At 39.1% G+C, this 21,235-nt stretch overlaps 1 protein-coding gene across 2 annotated transcripts in view; it reads right to left on the bottom strand.

Moving 5' to 3' along the window:
- The window catches only part of Znf704 (zinc finger protein 704), a 212,722-nt gene that overhangs the window by 153,918 nt on the left and 37,569 nt on the right, over nucleotides 1–21,235 (bottom strand). For both annotated transcript variants that reach the window (XR_009224250.1, XM_046468230.2), the window contains exon 2: nucleotides 6,943–7,181. Coding sequence is in view for 1 of the 2 variants with exons in the window: in XM_046468230.2 (XP_046324186.1) it covers nucleotides 6,943–7,181 (239 nt within the window). In the remaining variant the exon portion in view is untranslated. The remainder of the gene's footprint in view (nucleotides 1–6,942; nucleotides 7,182–21,235) is intronic.

Genomic DNA, 21,235 nt, shown 5'->3' with positions numbered 1-21,235 from the left:
GGCAGCCTGTGGCACAGGTACAACAAAAGCAAGATAATGGCACTCCTAACCATTTGGGGACATTCCCTTATATCCAACCTGTGCAACAAAGCCAACCGTCCACCTCTCAACAGCTATACTATTTCACCTGAAGTCTGGGTTAAGGTTTCTCCATTTAACTGTCAAGGATAATTACAGGGGCTGGGGATGTGGCTCAAGCGGTAGCACACTCGCCTGGCATGCGTGCGGCCCGGGTTCGATCCTCAGCACCACATACAAACAAAGATGTTGTGTGCGCCGAAAACTAAAAAATAAATATTAAAAAAAAAGGATAATTACAGAAGGGAATTTACTAATTATCCAAGAACTCTTTGGAAGAGATGCCTACAAATGCCTGAACACACTTTAGAAATTTCACTTTATAACTCCAGTTTGATCCAGAAAGCACATCCTTCATTAACAGCAAAATGACATAAATTATTTTAAAAATTCATATTAATGACTAAGATTCTGAATTCAAAATGTAATTCTAAACAGGTGGCACATTCTAATTTGTTACCAATCTCTGTTCATGATAAAAGGGCTACAGAACACAGTTATTGGAAATTGTTGATTTTTTTTTAAGTCTTAATTTAAAGCTAACACAGACAAGTTCTCTTTAAAAGACACACACTCTCACACACAAATTACATGAGCCAGATCTGTGTCATAAAACACAAGTTTTCCTAAGTTATTCATAAAAAAATAAAAGATAACATCAATGTTACCACTATTAGCAAAGGAAATAGAACAACTATCTAGATGTGATTTCCTTCACATTGCCAGAGAACACTAGGAGAGTGGAGTGGTAGCACATGTGTATTTAAAGTTCAGAAATCATCTACAGGTACTTGGCAGGAAGAAAAAAACAACAAACAGAATCCTGACCATTCCATTCAATGAAACTTTGCCCCAGAATGAGAAGGGAGATGGATCTCAAGTCTTTCCTGGTGGGCTCTGGTTCCATGGATGATAGCATAATTCTGTCTCTAATCTTAATTTACGAGTTGACTTTAGAATGTAAATCCCCAGCAAGATGGGACTTGACTGCATTCACGGCACTCTCATAACCTGCCTCCATCTTCCTGCCTCCATTGCTCTGTCCACAGAACTGTACTTGTGTTTTAGAAAGAGCATTTTGGCTACGGTGAAGCAAACAGGCAGACTATAGCAAGAAAGCAAGGACAACAATTACTTGCTGACTTGAATTACTGAAAATGGGAGGGGAGAGAAGTTGATGAAGGTTTCCTGAAGAAGATATTTGTTATAGCTACTTTATGAAGATTGTTTCAGTTCTCAAGGGGAGTCCACAAATCATATAATATCAGTATTTTTCTAACAAAGGTGAATACATCTATATTCCCATTCCAATACATTTTTAAAAAATATTTTTAGTTGCAGATGGACACTATACCTCTATTTATTTATTTTTATGTGGTGCTGAGGATTGAACCCAGTGCCTCACACGTGCTAAGCCTGCGCTCTGCCACTGAGCCATGACCCCTGCCCCCCCAACACATTTTTAAAAAAGAAAATGCACTATTTTTTAAAGAAATGTTTAAAAATGTTAAAGTGGCCTCTTTTCACTAGTTTTGTATTAATTACAAAGTTGAGACCTAAAGAGTTTCTAACTCATTTAAAAACATTAAGCATTTTCTCCAGAAATGGCTGGACTTCTAGAGATTTGGAAATCAAAGATAGGAATTCTTCCTTGTTTAACTTGATTCAAATTGTACATGAGAGAGTTTCCTGTAATGTTATATATTATATAAAAGACAGTGGAGAAAATGCAGACACCAGCATTGAAAATGGGACCCAATCACAATTTCCCATCCTACAGAGGACATGGCTTATAGCTGAAGTCACTTTCTAACTTTGAACTCAAAGGTTAACAAGTCTGTGAAATTCTTTTGAACTATATGATTTCCAGAATGGCCACTGATAAGGAGAGAATAATTTCATTCTATCCAGAAAGTGATAAATATGACATCACTATATTTTAAAATCCTGCAAAACAAACAATACCATATGGTTTGTTTTCTTCCAACAGCAAACTAACAATCTGTAGTATTCTAACAAACTGCTATTAGGTCTAGGAATATTTTTGGCCAAATTTTTCTTTATCCCTTGTTAAAACTGGTTTGTTAATGGATTTCTTTAGTTTTAGAATTATAATTAGAAGGCAGTTATTGCTTTGCATAATCAAATTGTAATTGCTGTTTGGGTAAAATCCAATGAATTTAAGCATTAGTACCTCCAAAAAAACAATATCTGGCAAAAATGGAGTAACAAATGTCATGCGTTAATGATCCAGCATATCTAATGTTTGCCTAACTGTTGAAATTTTTTAGAAGCTAGAGAGCTAGTGATATTAGAGGATATTAAAAGTATCAGTCTATTTTAAAGCATCATAGTTGAAAATGACAACAAATTAATATTCTCTTATTAGATACTAATGGAGGTGATGAGGAATGAGAATTCATTTAGGGTCACAATCTTACTTAGGTGTGCAGTGTGTGCTCCTGGGTGAGTCACTTAACATCCCTGAGTCTGTCTGTCTCTGTTATAAAATGGAAATTGTGATATTTAAATAGTTATTTGTCAATTTTTTCCATGCCTAATGGCTGAACTTGTTTCCTGGGTTTGGAGAATTTCCTACACACGTTTCTCATTTTAGAAGCCAGAAAACCCAAGAGCAGGTGCCCACCCTCTTGTCTCTGTCCTGACCTGGTTCTCCAGCCTTCCAAGCAACACTGGGATCTCACAATCTTTGAAAACAAAACAAACAAAAAATCCTATCCTTTGTGAAATCAGCTAGGGTCATTTTCTATTTCTCACAACCAACAAACCTCACTAGTACTTCCAAAATATATCTCAGATCTGTCCACTTCTCTCCATCTCAACTATCCCCACTCTAGTCCAAACTCCCATGATAGCCTTTTTGCACTAATGCAGTGGCCTCCTGGGGGAGCTTTCTATTTCCATTCTTGTCCCCTCCAACCCACTCTTTCCATGACAGCAGGAGTGACCTTCTATCAATATGAAGGAATCACATCATTCTCCTCCACAAAATCCTTCCTGTAGACTTAATAATATAATTTAAAAATTTTAAACACAATCCACAAAACTCAACATGATCTGTCTCTTGCCTAATTTTCTAACCTCAAGTGTCCATCACCTGATGGATGGATAAATACAGTGTGCTATATCCATGGAATATTACTTGGCAATAAAAGATGAAGTATCCCATGCTATAATGTGGATGAACCTTTAATGTGCTGTTTTTAAATTCCTGCTTTTATATTCTTAAAGCCTATTTTTTTCTCAACTCTCCATAAGGATCAATGAAGCTTATATTTTTCCCTAGAGAGACTTACAATATACTACCTGTTTATAATTAGTTAATTCCTTATTCTCAATTCATATTCTTCCTGAATTAATAAGTGATAAAAACTTAGAGAGAGGTCAGTCCTTTAGAGACTTAAGAGACTGCTGTCCCTACTGTTAGTATCGATATGTTTAGTACATGTTGCCCTCAATTTAAATTACTGCTCCCAAATATTCCTGAAAGGTGGGAAAAATTTTCTCTCTTTTAATGATTGATCTTCATTTCCAAAGAGAAACACTGCTTGGACATGTCTATGTCCATATGCCCTTTATGTTTTATCCTCTGATGTGTGTGGGATAATTTGAGAAATATTTTGAGTACCTCAACTCTACAGTGTATTTGTCCCACCCAACTGCCCACCCTCCCACCCCCCAAAAAAGGAAAGCACTGTCTCTTACTGAAATGAACTGGCAACACACATCAACTCCAAGGGTAAGTGAATTCTCAGACCTTACGATTTGTCCCCTACCAAGCCTAGGCAACTCACAAGGGAGAGACAATTTGTATTCTTTCATGACTTAAAGAATGTGTTCAATTACAACTAAAAAATAAATGTTTTTTAAAAAGGAATTGATCATGGAATCCTTGGGTCAATAATCACTTACTATGCTTCACAGGAAGTTTGGGGTCCATTAAAAAGTAAAGATTCCAGATGGTCTATACTTATAGACCCTGAGCTTCCAAAGAGCTGGCTTCTGCCTCCAGTGCATATTGCCTAGGGCACTTTCAAGAACAATATCTGGGGGCAAGGAAAGTCTTGAACAACAAGGAGCTGACTGACTAAGGGTCCAGCTACTGGGCTGCATCTGTGCCCAGGTCAAAATGCTATAGGTTGCTCCCAACCAATAACAGATCACAGCAAGGACACTAATGCAGGTCTCCCTGTGAGGCTGCCTAGAACACCTCCATCCATCCTGTTCTCCCTTCTCTGGATTCAGACTTACATTCAGGTCTGACTTCTGATCTCCCTCCAATCCTCTTCCCCCAACTCCACCCCCTTTTTTCTTCACTCTTTTCTCTTTTCTCCATTCCTGTTTCTCCCAGTAAAAGATGTGCTTGTATGTTTAATCCTGTCTTGGCATTTGCTTCTCCGATGACCCCACCTAACATCTGGATTCATAACTTATTTACTTACATTTATACTTTTTGAAACTAGCAACTTTTAAACAGGGCCTCAGCAAATGGGTAACCAAACATGGATTTTATAAAACAGACTTCAGATGCAGAGTTCTTCCTTCTCCACCCCATTCCTATTTGATGAAGACACTAATAAATTAGGCTTCTAAACAGATGTATCAAATTAAGTGTCTTTCTTAATATTAAGCATGCTCCTTTAATTACTAATTTGTTTAGTTCTAATGAGGAGTGAGCAAATTAGGAATGTTACTTGAAACTAGCTATTATGTATCTGTCCCTCTGATTTGACTACAAGCTCTTAGAGGGTGGGCACCCTCTCCTATTTGCTTTTTTATTTATTTTATTTTTTATTTTTACCAAGTACCAGGTTCACTCATAAGGTGCTTAATAAACGTCTGCTGAGCAGAAGCAGGAGAGATCAGTGATGTTCCACCCAGCGGTGTGTAAGAGGAGGACAGGGAGGGGCTCTCAGGCCTCTCTGGGAATGCGGAAAAGCAAATAAAATATCCTTGTTGTTTTCATTGTACAAACTATAGAAAATAAACTTTAAGCTTCGTTTTACAAACCATAGAAAGTAAAGTTCAGCTCTCAGGTACAGTGGGGATGAGAAAAATGTAAAATGAGAACCATTACAGGGAACTGATGTTTAAACTGGATTTCGTATCAATGATATTTGGTCTAAAATGGTTATCCTGCCTCTGAGAATGGACCCAAACATAATGTCTGACTTTAGCAGAGTAAGTTGCAATAATCACATAGATTATTATAGACATATAGATTGCATGCATATGTACCTACTTATTATATATTTTATAAGACAAAGATATGTAGATTTCTTATTACCAATAAATTTTACTATACTTTAGATTTATTCAAGCCCCATTATTTATGCATAAACAGATATAATTATATTGCACCTTAATAAACAAAAAATACTGTTTCTTTCTGCCAATGAAAGAGTCTTTTTAAAACAAAATATTGATCATTTGTTTAGATAGTAGTAAGTTGCCATTTATTAAATAACATAATAAACAAGTAGAAAAGAGTTTGAAGAGTTACCTCACTGTATTATATTAAATTTTTGACTTGCTCATGACCAATTTATTTTACCGACTGCTGGAATATTTGTGATCATTAAATTTTTACTATAGCCATGAAAACAAGTTTGTCAGTGGAGACCTCAAACAACGAATCTCTTGATTAGCATTTCCCGTAATAGCTTTATACATCTAAATTATAGCTTGCTATTGGGGAATTTTTCTGTACATGAATGGATTAAAAACTTAATTAATCTCGCCCCAGTGTTTAAGAACCACACAATAATATTGGCTTACTTTTGTACTTTTATATGCACTCAGTGAACATGAGAAGGTAGAAAGTATTACACACACCACACTCAGAAAAGGCAGAACACACTTCCTTCCTCCTCTTTTTATTACCTTCCCCAGAAGTTACACTAAGTGGGTGAAATTGAGTCAAGATATACCTAGAACAATCCATGGCAATTTAAAATTATTAATTCTAGGCCTTTTAACATACACGATAGTCTAGCGAAAATTTTACATAAAATAAATTCTATAGAATTGCATATTATCACTAAACTATCTGACACTGGGAAGTCTAATCTTTGCCCTACAGCTTAGATAGAAAACAAAACCATAGCTCTTCACATTTCAAATTGTCAACATGTCATTTTTCCTATGAGTCAACAAATTAGTAGATAAAAACTGAGGCACCTACCAGGCTCCGGGTAAGAGAAAGCATTTCACAACGAAGCCACAGTAAGAGGAATTAATCCTAAATGATTTAACTTTATGTGGAAAAAAAAAATAGAAAAGCAAATAATTCCACCTAGTTAAACAGATGTAATGAATATATGAAAATTATCAATTAAAGGTTAATAAAAGCAAAGAGGCCTATAATTTTTGAAGTCTGACAAATTTGGTAGCAGTTTAGAATAATAGGTAATTTCTTAGAGAAGATACATTTGGTTGAACATAAATAGAAATAAATATTCTAATTACAAAAAGTGAACAGGTAGAAAAAGGGTCATTTATTCCTTTCTCAAAGATACTGTTTTCCTTGCTTTTAGGTCCTACTATTCCTACATTGCATGTTTCATCATTACATATATATTTTCATATTTATTCTTTTGCTCATTATTCTATCAGAATCTAATATAACATTCTTTTCTAACGCGATAGTAGTTTCAACTACAGCAGCCTCAAAGTCCATTATGAAGAGTAAGGGCCACCTGATCCACTTCAGAGAAACAACAGAAAAAAATTCCAGACAGAAAACCCGTGGTAAGTCTGTCCTGGAGAGAGGTTGGACAGAGACTGGGCATGCTCTCTACCAGCCTCCTGGGGCAGACACGCACAAGATGCAAAAATTCTTACCTTGCTGGAGGGACATCGATATTAGAAGAAACGACTTTCCGTTTCTGCTCAAGGAGACAGATGGAACGAGTGTTTTCTTTTTCATGGTCAAGGACCCGACCGGCTTTTTTGGTGTCTGCTGTTTTCACATCTTCCTCCATGGCCAAGGGGAACAAGTGATGAGACATTTTCTTACTAGAGTCACGTTTCAAGTCCTCTGATTGAAATGTGAAGGCCATTTCCCGCTTAATGCTCCCCACCTGTGAAATGAAACAAGAAACTCTAACACAAATCATAACCAACATTGCAAAGTCATAGACAACTGGTGCATCTCTCATAACTCAAACAAAAACATCACAATCACAAGAAATGCCTCTCTTTGAAGACTTGAAAGCATAAGACCTCTAATTTTTAAAAATTTGAACATTATACTCTCTTTTAAAACTGAAAAAGCATAAGTAAATTCTTAAATATTTCAGTTTCATGATCATGTTTAGTAAAGCCACACTTTGACTACTAACAGTGACCTTAACCACACTGCCATTCAGGGAGAATTGTTTTTTATCCTTTATCCACCATCATTAAGATCTTTTAAAAATGTCTCCTAAAGCCTTATGATAAAGAAGCCAGACTAAATTTTCTTATTATTTTAAACTAAATGCAATGATTAAAGTACTTAAGACAAATGAAAAATTAAAACTCAGTAAGTTGAATCTCGTTTTTTCTGAATTTGTGATCACTGAAAAAGAAGATAAAAGTTGAAGGTCTTTTTAAGGTAACTGCTATTGAATGAAGTGTGGAGCAAAATTTTTCGACTCTTAAGTGAAAAAAAAAGAGTCAGAGGATCTGATAGTCCGAAGCCTCACCAATCAGTGAAGTGTATTTCAGAATACGCATACCTATAAGACATTTCCCACGCCCTTCTAAGTCAGTCCATCCCCTTTTTTGAAGTTCATCTCTAGAGTGCATTTGTGGAGTCATCCACCCAATTATATAGAAGATACACTTTTTTGTTCCTTTTAAATTTTAGGTAGGAGAAAAAGGGAAAAGACTTTGTTCAACTAGATTGAGGTTCACAGAATCCAAAGCTATAAACTTAAGGCATTTTCGGAATAGAATGAGAATGTGATTTTACTCATAGCAGAGTCTAGTATTAATGATAGAAATTCTCAGACTAGTGTTGAAGTCACAGGACCTGCCCATATAGGAGAATTTCCATAGCTTAGGGATCACTCAAAATCCACTCAGCTGGCACATGTCTTTCACAGGAACACACAGAGGTCTGAAGGGCATCACATCCTCTCTTCTCAGACTGTCAGGCAAAGGGGAAGTCCACCTTCCCATGGTTTTTCCAGCAGCCATATCTGCAGCCCCACAGGAAAATGTTAGCCACTTTGGGTCCACTTGCAACTCATTAAAAAGTCACCATATTTCTTAGAATGCTTTAATGAAATAAGCGGCCAAGGAAAACAAATGTCTGCTCTTAAGTGCTGTTTTAATGATATCAATATACATAGAATGGAATAAGAAAAATGTTCACACTTCTAAAAAGGCAATGAAAATTCTATAAAAACGTAGTTTAGAAAATTGGTGAATATAATTAAATATTTAAAATATCCATCATTAACCAATACTCTATTCAACTCTTTCTGTCTGTAAGTGGAGGTGATAGAGAGGTGCTTTCCACTTCTTGACCAATCCTGTTCTAGCCCACGCTGCAACTGGAATCCTCTAAACACAAGGCAAAAAAAGACAACAATGAAGCCCTCAATTTTGATGATTATCAATTGGTTACCCCAAGTGTCAGGTATTACATTAATTAAATATGTAAGTAGTCAGCAGTATTAAGCTAAGATAATAATTGAGATCCACTCTTCCCCTAGGGCCAAGTGGACTTGATTAAATGGATTTCGTCCAACATTTAAAGGAGGGGCACCACATTAGAGGAAGTCTAGTTTTTAGCTTTGCAATTTTAGAGAGAAAAACCTTAAGTAATAAATACAAATTGAATACATTTCCTACAGAAATGTTGTTATAATTGTATGCCATGCTCTTAACTAAGGTTTCATAATAAATTATAGTAGTATTCAATAATGCAAGATATAAATCTTCTGAAATACTTTCTAAAAAAAAAAACTAATTGCTCAACAGTAACCAGGGGATTTTAGCAATGGAATGGATTGCAAAGGCAACTGAACCCCGACTTCTGGTTTAAATGTGGAATTACGGTGACTAGAAATGATCGAAGACGACCAAAAATAACTGTAGAGATAAGTAGATATTAAATCCATTGTTTTGTGTATTATGCTGTGAGCAGTGTTGGTGGAAGTGCTGGATGGCAGGTGTAAAGAGTCATAATCTCTCCGTGCTTTAAATCTTACCTTTATGTATTGTATGTCCCTTTTAATGTCCTTTTATTCATACCAAATATCATATTGAAAAGTTAAAAAATAAAACAGGAGAGAAGAAAGTGGAAAGAATACATGATGTCAAATCTTGGATAGATCTTGGATAGCTGGGTTCAGAAATGGCCCAGAGAAACAGGGTGGTGTCTGAAGGGGTGCTGGACAAGGGAGTGTGAGGTGAAGAACACAGCTGAAGGCTGAGAAAGGCTGGCAGGAGCAGAAGGGGGACAGGCCCACATGAATACTGATTGGACCTTTTATTAGATCAGTAGAAGAAAGAAGCATAAAGAAGATACAAACCCATTTGTCTGGGATTTCCAGAAAAGGGAACTCTACAGTTATAGGGAACAAATCAATGATTGCCCATGGCTGGGGGCAGGAGCAGAAACTAATGCAACTGGGCATGAGGGAACTTTCTGAGGCAATGGGAATGTTCTAGAACTAGACTGCAGTGATGTCTATATAAGCTGTAAGTTTATTAAAATTCAGTGAACTGTATTCTTAACATTGGAATGTATGTTAAAAAAATGGAATGTAAATTATGCCTCAGTAGGGCTATTTACTTTCTCTTCTCATTCTTCGACCACATTGTGAATGACAAACTTTGTATCTATAAGAAATACTACTTTATATTTAATTGTTTTTGTGAACTCATAAACAACTAAGCAGGAGCAATCAAAGAGATTGTGCAGTCTCACTGTGCAGTCTCACTGAAACATTTTACTCTTCAATGTCTTGTAGAACTTAAATATATTTTTCACTGTAATAAAGGCTTACTACAAAATATACACCTGATAAAATTCAATGAAAAGCAGTGTATAAGGGAGAGCTTGCTATTCTTCCCCACTGTCCTCTCTCTAGGAGTAGTCAGGTCCAATCCTAGAGAGAACGGATTTTTACAGTTTATTATAAAACCTCAAATTACCTACAATGCATTAAATAACTCTGTGTGCATACAAACTACTTGGAGTGTTTAGACATAGATGCAATTATACTATATACATTATTCGCAAACCTTTTTATTACTTGACAATATATCATGAACATTGTTTCATATGAGTAGCACATCTAGTATACTTTAAACACTATAACAGTTCATGAAATGGTATATTTTCACCAACTCCTTATTGATAGACACTGAAATATTTTCAATTTGTCATTAAAAATGAGTATTAAACATATCTTTATGTGCTTGTGCAAGAATTTTGCAGGAAAAATTCCTGAAGTGTGAAATTGCTGAATTAAACCACCTAAGTTTTCTTTAATAAATGTACAAAGTATTGGGATACCTACAAAATGGACATACCATGAAGTCACTAAGTAGATGGACATCCAAATATACCCATAGTCTATTAAGGGTAACATGACCTATTTAGAGGCATGCAAGTTGTAGATCATGTTAAGGATGATTTCACTGGATTTAAAAAACAGAATTAAATGCCAAGATGCTACACACTTTAGGGAACAGAATACTGAATGGGCTGAATGGGTGCTTTCACTTTGTTTCATATATAGCTAGATAGACACACAGAAAGAGTAATCAATTTTAAGTAAGAAGATTAGAGGAGGGCTTTATTTAAAAATAAAATCGAGAATTTAAAATAATGAGACAGAGTTCAAGATTTAAAGAAATTATGAAGAAAAATGCTCTACCCTTTTTTTGACATATAAGGTAATTGGCATTCTCAAATATTACTGGTGGGAATGCACATATTTTAGAAGGCTAACTTGGAAAAAAATAGCAAAATCTAGCTCTGTATCGCCTTACTATATTTGTTCTACCTTTATGGGAAAAATAAAGATTACACAAAGATATTTATCAGAGAAATGTTAAAGTATTAAAAAACAGAAACTAAGTATTCATCAATAATTTGGGGGCTAAATATACATAAATATGTGCTAAAAAACAAAGACATATCTCTACATTAACTGACACAAGGAAGAAATTTAACATGTATATTATAAAAAGGAGATTACAAATGAGAATATGTAATGTGCTCTTAGAAGAAATGCATATATGTAAAGAAATATTTCTAAAAGGATATTCTAAAATGTTAACTTTTTTCTTTGGGGACAGACATATAACCAAATTTCACCATCTTGTAAGTTTTTTCAATACTCATATATAGTTTGGTATTTTAAAACTACAATGTTATTATTAGAAATTACTTTTTTATATAATTAACTTTTTTCAAATCTAACATTTATATAATATTTTTGTTCTATTAGCTTCAGTTGTTAGATACATATAATTTTGTTTTGTTTTGTTTGGTTTGGTACCAAGGATTGAACTCGGAGGCACTCAACTGAGCCACATCCCCAACCCTATATTGTATTTTATTTAGAGATAGAGTCTCACTGAGTTGTTTAGTACCTCACTGTTGCTGAGGCTGGCTTTGAACTTGCAATCCTCCTGCCTCAGCCCAGCCATATATGTGTATTTTTTAAAGGAAAAAAACATAGTGGTGCATGCCTGTAATCCCAGGGGCTGGGTGGGAGGCTGAGATAGGAGAATCGTGAGTTCAAAGCCAACCCTCAGCAACGGTGAGGCGTTAAGCAACTCAGTGAAATCCTGTCTTTAAATTAAAAAAAAAAAAAGAATTGCCTAAAATAATGTACCCACAGGCACTCTTACATTATCAGCACCTTTCAGCTTTATTATGCTGCAATAACACCACTGGATTCTTTCTTCCTGCCCAGCACACAAGCCCTTCCTATAGCACATCAACACACATATTACCCAGTGTAATTTCTTGTAAAGAAACAAAAGCTTCAATGTTCAATTATATGAGAATACCCCCAATTACCAATTACCAACCGACAAATAAAACTCAGAATTTTTATTTCAATGAACCAGCTTTTGTTTTTCCAGAAGATAATCAGTGTATGTATAAATATTATATACTTGGGGAAATTGCAGTTTCTTAACAAGAAGTTCACAGGATCTATTTCAGGCTTGAATTTCTCTAAATGGTGTCCTTTGTAAACTGGATGCAACTTTCTAAGACAGGGACTGGAGCTCATCAGCTTTTCTCAATACAAAACATCTGGTTTCCATAGGAAGATTCTAACAGCACAACAGGAAAGAGGACAGCTTCTGACACCACCCCACTTACTTGATCACTCCATCCTTCCATCTACACCCAAGTACACTCCAGGCAAGCTCAATCCTAATAACCTCCCTACCGATGCCAAAAAGCATGCGTCAACACTTAACTCTTGGGAATTATTTTCAGTTACCTCAACCCTATCAGATCCATGGAGCTGGCTCTAAAGATGAAGTGGATTTTCCAGGAATAATCTGAAGAAAGACAACCCATTTGCTTTGGGGACTTTCCGGATGCTAAGAAAGTATTACAGAAACTCTGGAAAAGGGCATGAAGTTTAGGCCACAGAAAGAACTTCTACTAGGGAGAAGACAGTGAAGGAAAGTGAGTGGTCCCCTGTCTAAGCAACTCTGCAAAGATTCTGCCATTCACCAGGAAACCATGAAATCACACCTGACAAATTTGAGAAGATTTTTTTTTCCATTTTAAGAGTATGTATCACACATTGGGATCTATTCAAAGAAGTTGCTTTCATAATACATAATAATACACGTGAGATGTTTAGGGACTGATGACGATGACATTGACCATCATGTGGACTATAGAACCATGTCACAAAAGGAGAAGCAAAACTTACATTAATGGCAGCAACAACTGATTCTATTAATTTAAAATATCACTGTTAAGACTCATGCTCAAAGATCAGAATCTTGAGTGAACTGAAAAATCTACATCCCACAATAGTTGACAGAACTCTACTTCTTACTCCAGATTAAATTCTTCAAATCTCATGCCAGGTGTGTGTACACACACACACACACACACACACACACACACACACAATAAATAAACTGGATGGCCAGTATATCCAGTTCCAATAATAGAACCACTTTAAAAATGACTGCTTCTACCAGGTGCAGTGTTACACACCTATAATCTTAGTGGCTCAAGAGGATTGCAAGTTCAAGACCAGTTTCTGCAGTTTAGCAAGATCCCATCTCAAAATAAAACAAACAAACAAAAAGACTGGGGATATGACTCAGAAGTAGAGCACCCCTGAATTCATTCCCAGTTCGCACCCCCCCCCAAAAAATTAAAGATAATTGCTCCCAACTACTAACTATCCTTAGTAGAGGTATGCCCTGGAAGGGGATATTCCCTTATCTCTGAAATCACTGAAGTGTTTGACTGCTTTTTTCTTAAGTGCATTATTTTTCTACACTGAGACAGAGTGTACCTATAAAAATAACACTAGTTTGGTGGTGGTGGTGATGGGGTTAGAGGTAAAACTTAATGTGACAGAGTTAAGACTCTTATGAGGTTCTGACATTAGACATTCAAACCATTCAAACCACACAACTGCACTATCTCAGCAATCAGTGTTGTTAGTGCTGGGTTTACTATAGCAAGTTTCAACTTTAATTTCCTGACAAATTAATATTCAACAAAGCATGACTTGGCCTGGTTAATGGCAGATTAGTCAGAAGTACATTTAGGATGGAAAGTTATTGCAAAACTCTATAGTGAAAAGAATGCTTGGCCGAAGTTTCAGACCTTCTATTAATGTTATGTAACCGAGAACATGCAACTTGAGCATTTTTTTAAAAAATCCTTTCAGGAAAAAGCTTGAATAAAAATAGCCATTTCTGTAAAAGTCCAACATTAAGTTCAAGCTCAGCTAAGTTCGTTTATACATTTCTTCCAACCAAATGTAAGGACAGAGGGAAAAAATCAATATCAATGTGGGTCAACCTTATTGGATTTAACTTCAGGATACAGAATTTTGAACTAATCACATTAGTTAATTAGAATATTCCATTTGTTTTAGATAATTCAAAGTTTAACTCAATCAATCACATCCAATCCATATGAAAATCCTGTGGATTTACCTTCAGGGTATGTCTACAATCCAATCGCTTTCCACCACCTCCAGTTACTACTCAGCTTTCATAATGTGTAATGATACACATTAAATGTGTGGGGCCACCATTGTGTCTTGCCTAAATTTGTAGGACAATGTCCTCATTGGATTCCTGTTTTCATCCTTCCCCTACCCCCTCCAACTCCCCAGTTCCTCCTTAAGCCAGCCTTAACCCCTTATCCTAGAGTCAGGTCATGCCATCCTATGCTCAGAAAACTCCAATGGCTCCCTATTTTCCCCAGAACAAAAGCCAGTCCTTGCAGGTGACCTCCACAGCCTCATAATATCTGTCCCTTCTATCAATTTACTCCCTCTCCTACCTACTCTCACCTCTGTCCCTGCTTTAGTATGGATCTAGAATGTCGCCCACAGGCCCATGTGTTAAAGGTTTGGTCCCAGGGTAGTACTAGTGGGAGATGGTAGAAACTCCAAATGGTGAGGCCTGGAGGGAGGTCTTCCAGTCATTGAGGAGTGGGCCCTAGAAGGGGATATTGAGACATCTTCCTGTTTCTTGCTCATTCCTGGCCATGAGGTGAATGGGCTTTCTCTACCATGCAATCCCACCATGATGTTCTGCTTCATCATAGGACCAAAAACAATGGACTGAAACCTTCAAAAACCATAAGCCTTTCCTCTTTTTAAGTTAGTTGTATCAGGTACTTTGTAACAGTAATAAAAAGCTGACTAACACAATCCTCTTACCTGGGAATGCCAGGCACATCACTGCCTCAGGGGTTTTTCACTCACTGCCCCATATTCCTGGAAAGGTTTTCCCTCAAATATATATATTGCTTGCTTCCTTAGGTTTGTCTTTGCTCAAAAATCTCTTTCTTCTTGAAGTCAATCCTGACTACCCTATATAAAATTTCAATGTTCCCTTCCCATTGCTTATTCCCATATATATATATGATCTGTAGTTTATCATTTTATTACAAATTGTATAATTATTTTTATGCTCATTGTCTGGGCTCTTATACCATAATATTAGGTTTTTGGTTTTTATTTTTTATTTTTTTGCTTTTGTTACTGATGTATCCCTGAAACATTAGAAGAATATCTGAAACAGGGTGGTGGACTCTCCTGTGGAATAAATTAATAAGTTTCAGGTGATTAAATGCATTAAATGGCAGCCTTACTAACAGAAGTCTAAGGAGGATGGATGCTAAGTTCTTAGAGCTGTCAAGAGTGAGGTCACAGAATCCCTCAGTAACTTCCTAAGCTACAAACAGTGAGATAGTAGATTGGACTATAATTTTTGAAAGAAATAGGTAAATAATCAATACAGAATGATCACCATCTTGATCTTCTCCTTATCAAAGTTTTCAACTTTATTTTATGGAAGGCTTTATGTCCAGGAATGCAATCATTACTTTATAATAAAATCTGTGGAGTCAATGGGGTCTTCCCTATAGCACTTCTGCTCACCTGTCTGTGGTTCACAGTAAACCCAGTCCACTCACCCCACTAGTGAGTTCTAACATTTACAGTCAAAAGTAATAATAATAATAATAAATGCCACCTTTATTTCTTCCACATTTAGATTATAGTGGCTATATTGTACAGACAGAATTCAGGCCCTATCCAAGGTTTTGTCTTGTTGTTGTTCTGTAAATTTTTTCTGAAGGAGTACAGACAGCTGTTTTACTGAGGACTGAGGAAAAGCTGGTATACACAAGGTCTGCCCCCACCAATACCTGTGCTGGCCACACACAGCTTTGCTGCCTGCCCAGAGAAGCTGGGACACTGGATTCAGTAAAGACCTTCTGTCTCGGACTTTTCCCCACTGGAGCAACTCCTAAGGGATCCCACAGTCTCTTCTCACCTGAACCCTTCCTACTCAACCCCAGCAACACTAAACAGAGGGGCTGCTCTGGAGACATAAACTTCATAGGAACTTTTCTGAGCTCCTATTAGAGCCCACCTCTCTCTCTCCAAAAGCCCCTTCTCCTCCCCTACAGGGAATCTTTGAGCTCCTCTGTTAGCACCCAATCCAAACAACACACAGGGCAAGTCCAATAAACACACTGCTGCAGAGTCAGTACTTTAGAGTTGGTTTTCTTCATGGGTTAAACAGTTACTTGCAGATGAACTGGGAACCAGACCGCACTTTGAAATATACTTTCTCTGACCAAACCACACACACATTTCAAAAAAAGCAGTTACAATAGAACTTTCGGGTGTGTTGGAGAATGAACTTCTGATACATGTAAACAAAAGGTCAAATAAATTCTTGAAAAGAATATTGCACAATTTCTCTTGGCATCTTCCAGGAATCTGACAATCTGGAAGAGACCCAGACTTGTATGTTAATTGGTCACAGAGACTGCTCAGGTAAGCAAGTCAGGCTTTGTGCCCAGGATAAAGTAGAGAAAATGAGGAAAAGAGGGGAGGAGGGTAAAGGAAAGGGAGAAGTCGGGGACTTCTTAAGTAAATAGGAAGAGAAGGCAGAGGGTACTGGGACAGGCATGGGGAAGAACTGCCTCCTCCCCCATCAAATTCCACTAGCAGTTTACAGAGCTTATAGCTTGGAGGCCTGGTCTCAGATCTCTCTCCCCATAATCATAATCATCACCTTCCCCACTTCACCTTTTCTGGTTGGTTGGTTGATTTTTTTTTTTTAACCTAAACTGATTTCAACTTCTTCCAACCAAAAGAGTTGTACTAACTAACCCAGTGCCTTTAATTCCTTTGGCAATAAGAACTAGAAATACAATTTTTTTTTTCAAATTCATCCATGGTTGTCACAGTCTCATACAACATCTTTAAGTTTTCAGAACATATTAGAAGCAGATTTTAAGTAAAAAAGAATATTGGTTGCTGAGGGTTTTTCTTTCAATATGCATTTCATTTAAAATACAATTTATCATTCCTTTGGGCAGTAAACAGCAAGTGAAATTAAACACTAAAGTTGAAAACTGATGAATACACATTTAAGCTTGGATTGTGCTGTTAATTCACAATTATTTTGCTAGCTGAACAGACGACTAAATAAAATCTGTTAATAAATGCAGCTCGAGTGTATTCAAGAAATTTAGGCAACACATATTAAAATAAATTTGTATATCTGTTCATCATAAATGTAATTCTCTATAATAAAGGTCTTAATGGTGTACAAAAGAGTAGATGGGAATATGAGAGGGAAGTATCTCCTACTTCAACACTGAGACTTTCCATAAGAAGGGATATGATTCAAAAGAACTGGGCTAACGTATGATAAATGAGTATAGGAAGACCTTTTCATAAAGGGGTGTGCTCCAGGCTGGGGATGCAGCTCAGTGGGAGAGCATGTGCTTAGCATGCACAAGACCCAGGATTTGATCCCCAGCACTGTTTAAAAAAAAAAGAAGTAGTAGTAGTAGTAGTAGTAGTAGTTGTGCTCCAGGAAACCCTGCCTTGCTGCCTGTGAGCTGCTAAGCTGACCGTAATGAATATGAGGGGCAGTGGGGGGTGGGGGGGAGAGTGCGTGCGCACACGTACAAATGAGTTGACACATATATACACATCTTCTGGTGGTTTTGCTCCTCTATTAGGACCTTGAGTGATACAATATAAAAGTTGGGATAAAGCATTTATTTATTTCCTTTCTCACCCCCTGTGTTCTAGATACTACTCAGAGGCTCAAAACAAATTTAGCTCAGTTTTGTAACCCAGGTACCCAATCTAATTATATTCAGCACATACTGGGAGTTTCATAAATATTTGCTTAATTAATATAAATAAGGGAAAGTATTATGGCAATGGGGCCAGTGAGAGCCCAAAGGAAGATCTGTAGAATCAGGTCAGCAGTGATTGCTATTGCATATTCACAATACTTTAAATATAGAGAGGGCAAAAAGATAACAATAGTAGTAGTAATAATAATAGCTACAGTTACCAAGCCCTTACCAAATATAAGACACCTCATGAAAATTTGCTTCATACATATTATTTCATTCCTATCTCAGAAAATCGTTGAAGAAAGATCTTATTATCCAAATTTCATAGATAATGAGACCAAGGCACAAAGAAGTTACATAACAGAGTCAAGGTCTCACAGTTCTGTCTCATCATCTGCTCTCTCTCTCTCGCATCTGCCTTCCTATTGGCAGTCAATCATGGTCCAATCTCTTTCTCTCCCTCCCTCTCTCCCTCCCTCTTTTCCTCTCTCTCTTTAGTACAGGGAATTGAACCCAGGAGCACTTATGCACTGAGCCACATCCCTAGCCCTTTAAATTTTTTATTTTATTTTTTTTAAATTTTGAGTCTGGGTCTCACTAAGTTGCTTAGGGTCACGCTAACTTGCTGAGGCTAGTCTTACAGGTGTGTGCCACCATGCCTGGCTCCAGTATCTCTTATATTTAAAAAAAAAAAAAAAAAAAAAGAAAGAAACCTTCTTTTGATCTTTGATTCTACTCAAGTAAATTATCCTTCTGCTGGATTTCCTGTCACTGTCAAGTTATCAATAGACTTGTCTCCTTAAGCTACCTGTATTTCACTACTTCCTGTTTACACTTCAATTTACTGTAATTGATTTCTATTTCCACCAAAACAATAACAACACATTTTTGCTGGGGTCCCAAGTGGACTACATGTTACTAAATTTAATAAGCACTTTTCAATCTCCCTTTTCAACAATCTGAACACAACTTGCTTCCATGAAGCATCCTTTTTCCTTGGCTATATTGTTGCAGTAACCATTCCAAATTCTTACTTGCAGACAACAGAATTCACTAGCCAATATAAGCATAAGATTATTGGTAGTTCTTGAATCTATTAGAAGATTGGAGAGTCAGACTGGATGTTCAATAGGACAATTGCACGGTCAGGTGAAAAGTCAAACCACATCCCAAGTCTGAACTAGCAAAATCTACTGGAGGGGGAAGATGGCGGCGAGGGGAGTGCATTACCCCCGTGTGCTGCTTCACTGTGTGGGAGTATGACAAGTCAGGACGGCTAAAGGATATCTTGTTAGGAATTTCCAGCAATAGTGGGGTGCGCCGGAACCTGGAGGAAGGATTTCCATCGCATGAGGATCGGCTACGGGGACTCAAACGCGAGAGGTTTGTCGCACGGAGGGTAACACTGCTTATTCAGCAAATCGCCCCGCGGCTAGAGTCTGCAAGGCGCGCTGGGATAGAGACGCAGGGTTACAGCGCTGCAGTTTCTGCCAGACGCGCAAGCACCGCACTCAGGGCTGAATTCTGGGTTCGAGACGGGGAAGGAAGCGGTCCATCTCGGTTCTCCACACCGGTCAGACCACAGAGGAGGCCAGCAGCCACCATGTTGGTAAACTGACGTCACCACACCTGTTTTTGACTGACCGCAGCTCATTCAGCCATAGAACAGGTAATTTCAGGCTGCAATTCGCCTGCGGCTTGCAGACAGATTGCTAGGGTTCAGCGCCTGGGGGCTTCTTAAAATCTGATCTTATCAGAGTGAACACGGAGCGCGGGGCGGCCAAGTCCCGGCTCCCGGAACCGCCCTGGCTCCGGGCTGCGGAGCCTGCGGAGGCTGCTTCTTGGACCCTGCTAATATCAGAGCAAACACGAAACACCAAGAAGCCGAATTCCAGCTCCCGGAACTGAGCCCGCGGGGACTGCTTCTTGGAGCTTACACTTATAGGAGCTTACACCGAGCACAGAGCGGCCGAGTTCCGGCTCCCGGAACCGTCCCGGAACCGCCCTGGCTCAGGGCTGCGGAGCCCGCGGAGGCTGCTTCTTGGACCCTGCTACTATCAGAGCATACACCAAACACTAAGCGGCCGAATTCCGGCTCCCGGAACTGAGCCCACGGGGGCTGCTTCTTGGAGCCTACACTTATAGGAGCTTACACCGAGCACGGAGCGGCCGAGTTCCGGCTCCCGGAACTTCCCTGGACCGGGGCTAGGAGCCCGCGGAAACTGTGTCTCGGTCCGGGTCCTGCTGAGGGCAGGTCAGGACTCACCCATTGCTTGGGTTGCCTGGCAAGGGGAACGAAATGCTGCCATTCGCATAGGATACCAACATGGCAGAGATCTGATGTCAGCAGAAAGCGGTGGAGGAGAGATCTTCATCAATACCAGCGGTGACATAAGCAGTTGGTCTCCTGGTAAGGGGGGTGAGGCTCAGTCACCCGAGTCTCCTCAATTTGTCCTCGAGACGGAGGGAAGGAGCCGGGCCGCCGCCAGCCCCCGGAGCAGGCCCAGCGGCTCGCCAGCGTGGTGACCGCGTGACCCCAATTGGAGAGGGGGCGGAGCGGAGCCGCCACCCACACCCGCCAGGTGGGCAGACCCACGACCCAGTAGTACATGGGCGTGGTAGGAGGGGCAGGGCAGAGCCGCCCTTCGCGCTTGCAAGGTAAACAGATCTGTGACAGCCTGGCGGGTCAGGCCCAGTGGCCTGCCAGTGTGGTACACACGTCACCCCAACTCGAGTAGGGGCAGAGCAGATCCTTATCCCACGCCCGGATCAGGCCCTGCCGGTGTGGTGGTCACGTGACCCCAATTGGAGTGGGGGTGGAGCGGAACCGCCACCCGTGCCCGCAGGGTGAGCAGACCAGTGATCAACCTGCAGATCAGGCCCAGGGGTCCGCAGGCGTGGTAGGAGGGGCAGGGCAGATCCGCCGCCCGCGCCTTCAAGGTAGGCAGACCTACAACAGACCAGCGGATCAGGCCCAGGAGCCTGCCGGCGGGGTACAAACACCACCCTAATTGGAGTAGTGACAGAGCAGAGTCGCCTCCCTTGCCAGGAACAGACCCAGCATCCTGCAGGCGGGGTAGTCACGACACCCCAATTGGAGTAGGGGCAAAGCAGAGCCTCCACTCGTGCCCGAAAGGTGGGCAGATCTGCGACCGACCAGCAGGACAGGCCCAGTGGCCTGCTGGTACGACAGACACGTCACCCCAATTGGAGTAGGGGCAGAACAGAGCCGCCACCAGCTCCCAGAACAGGCCCAGTGACCTGCCGGCGTGGTAGCCACGACAC

The sequence above is a fragment of the Marmota monax genome, unplaced genomic scaffold, assembly GCF_021218885.2.
Source record: "Marmota monax isolate L192 unplaced genomic scaffold, Marmota_monax_Labrador192_F-V1.1 WCK01_AAM20220418_F8-fsc00115, whole genome shotgun sequence".
NCBI lineage: Eukaryota > Metazoa > Chordata > Mammalia > Rodentia > Sciuridae > Marmota > Marmota monax.
The sequence above is the reverse complement of the archived record's forward strand: the minus strand, read 5'-3'. Positions and strand labels throughout refer to the sequence as shown.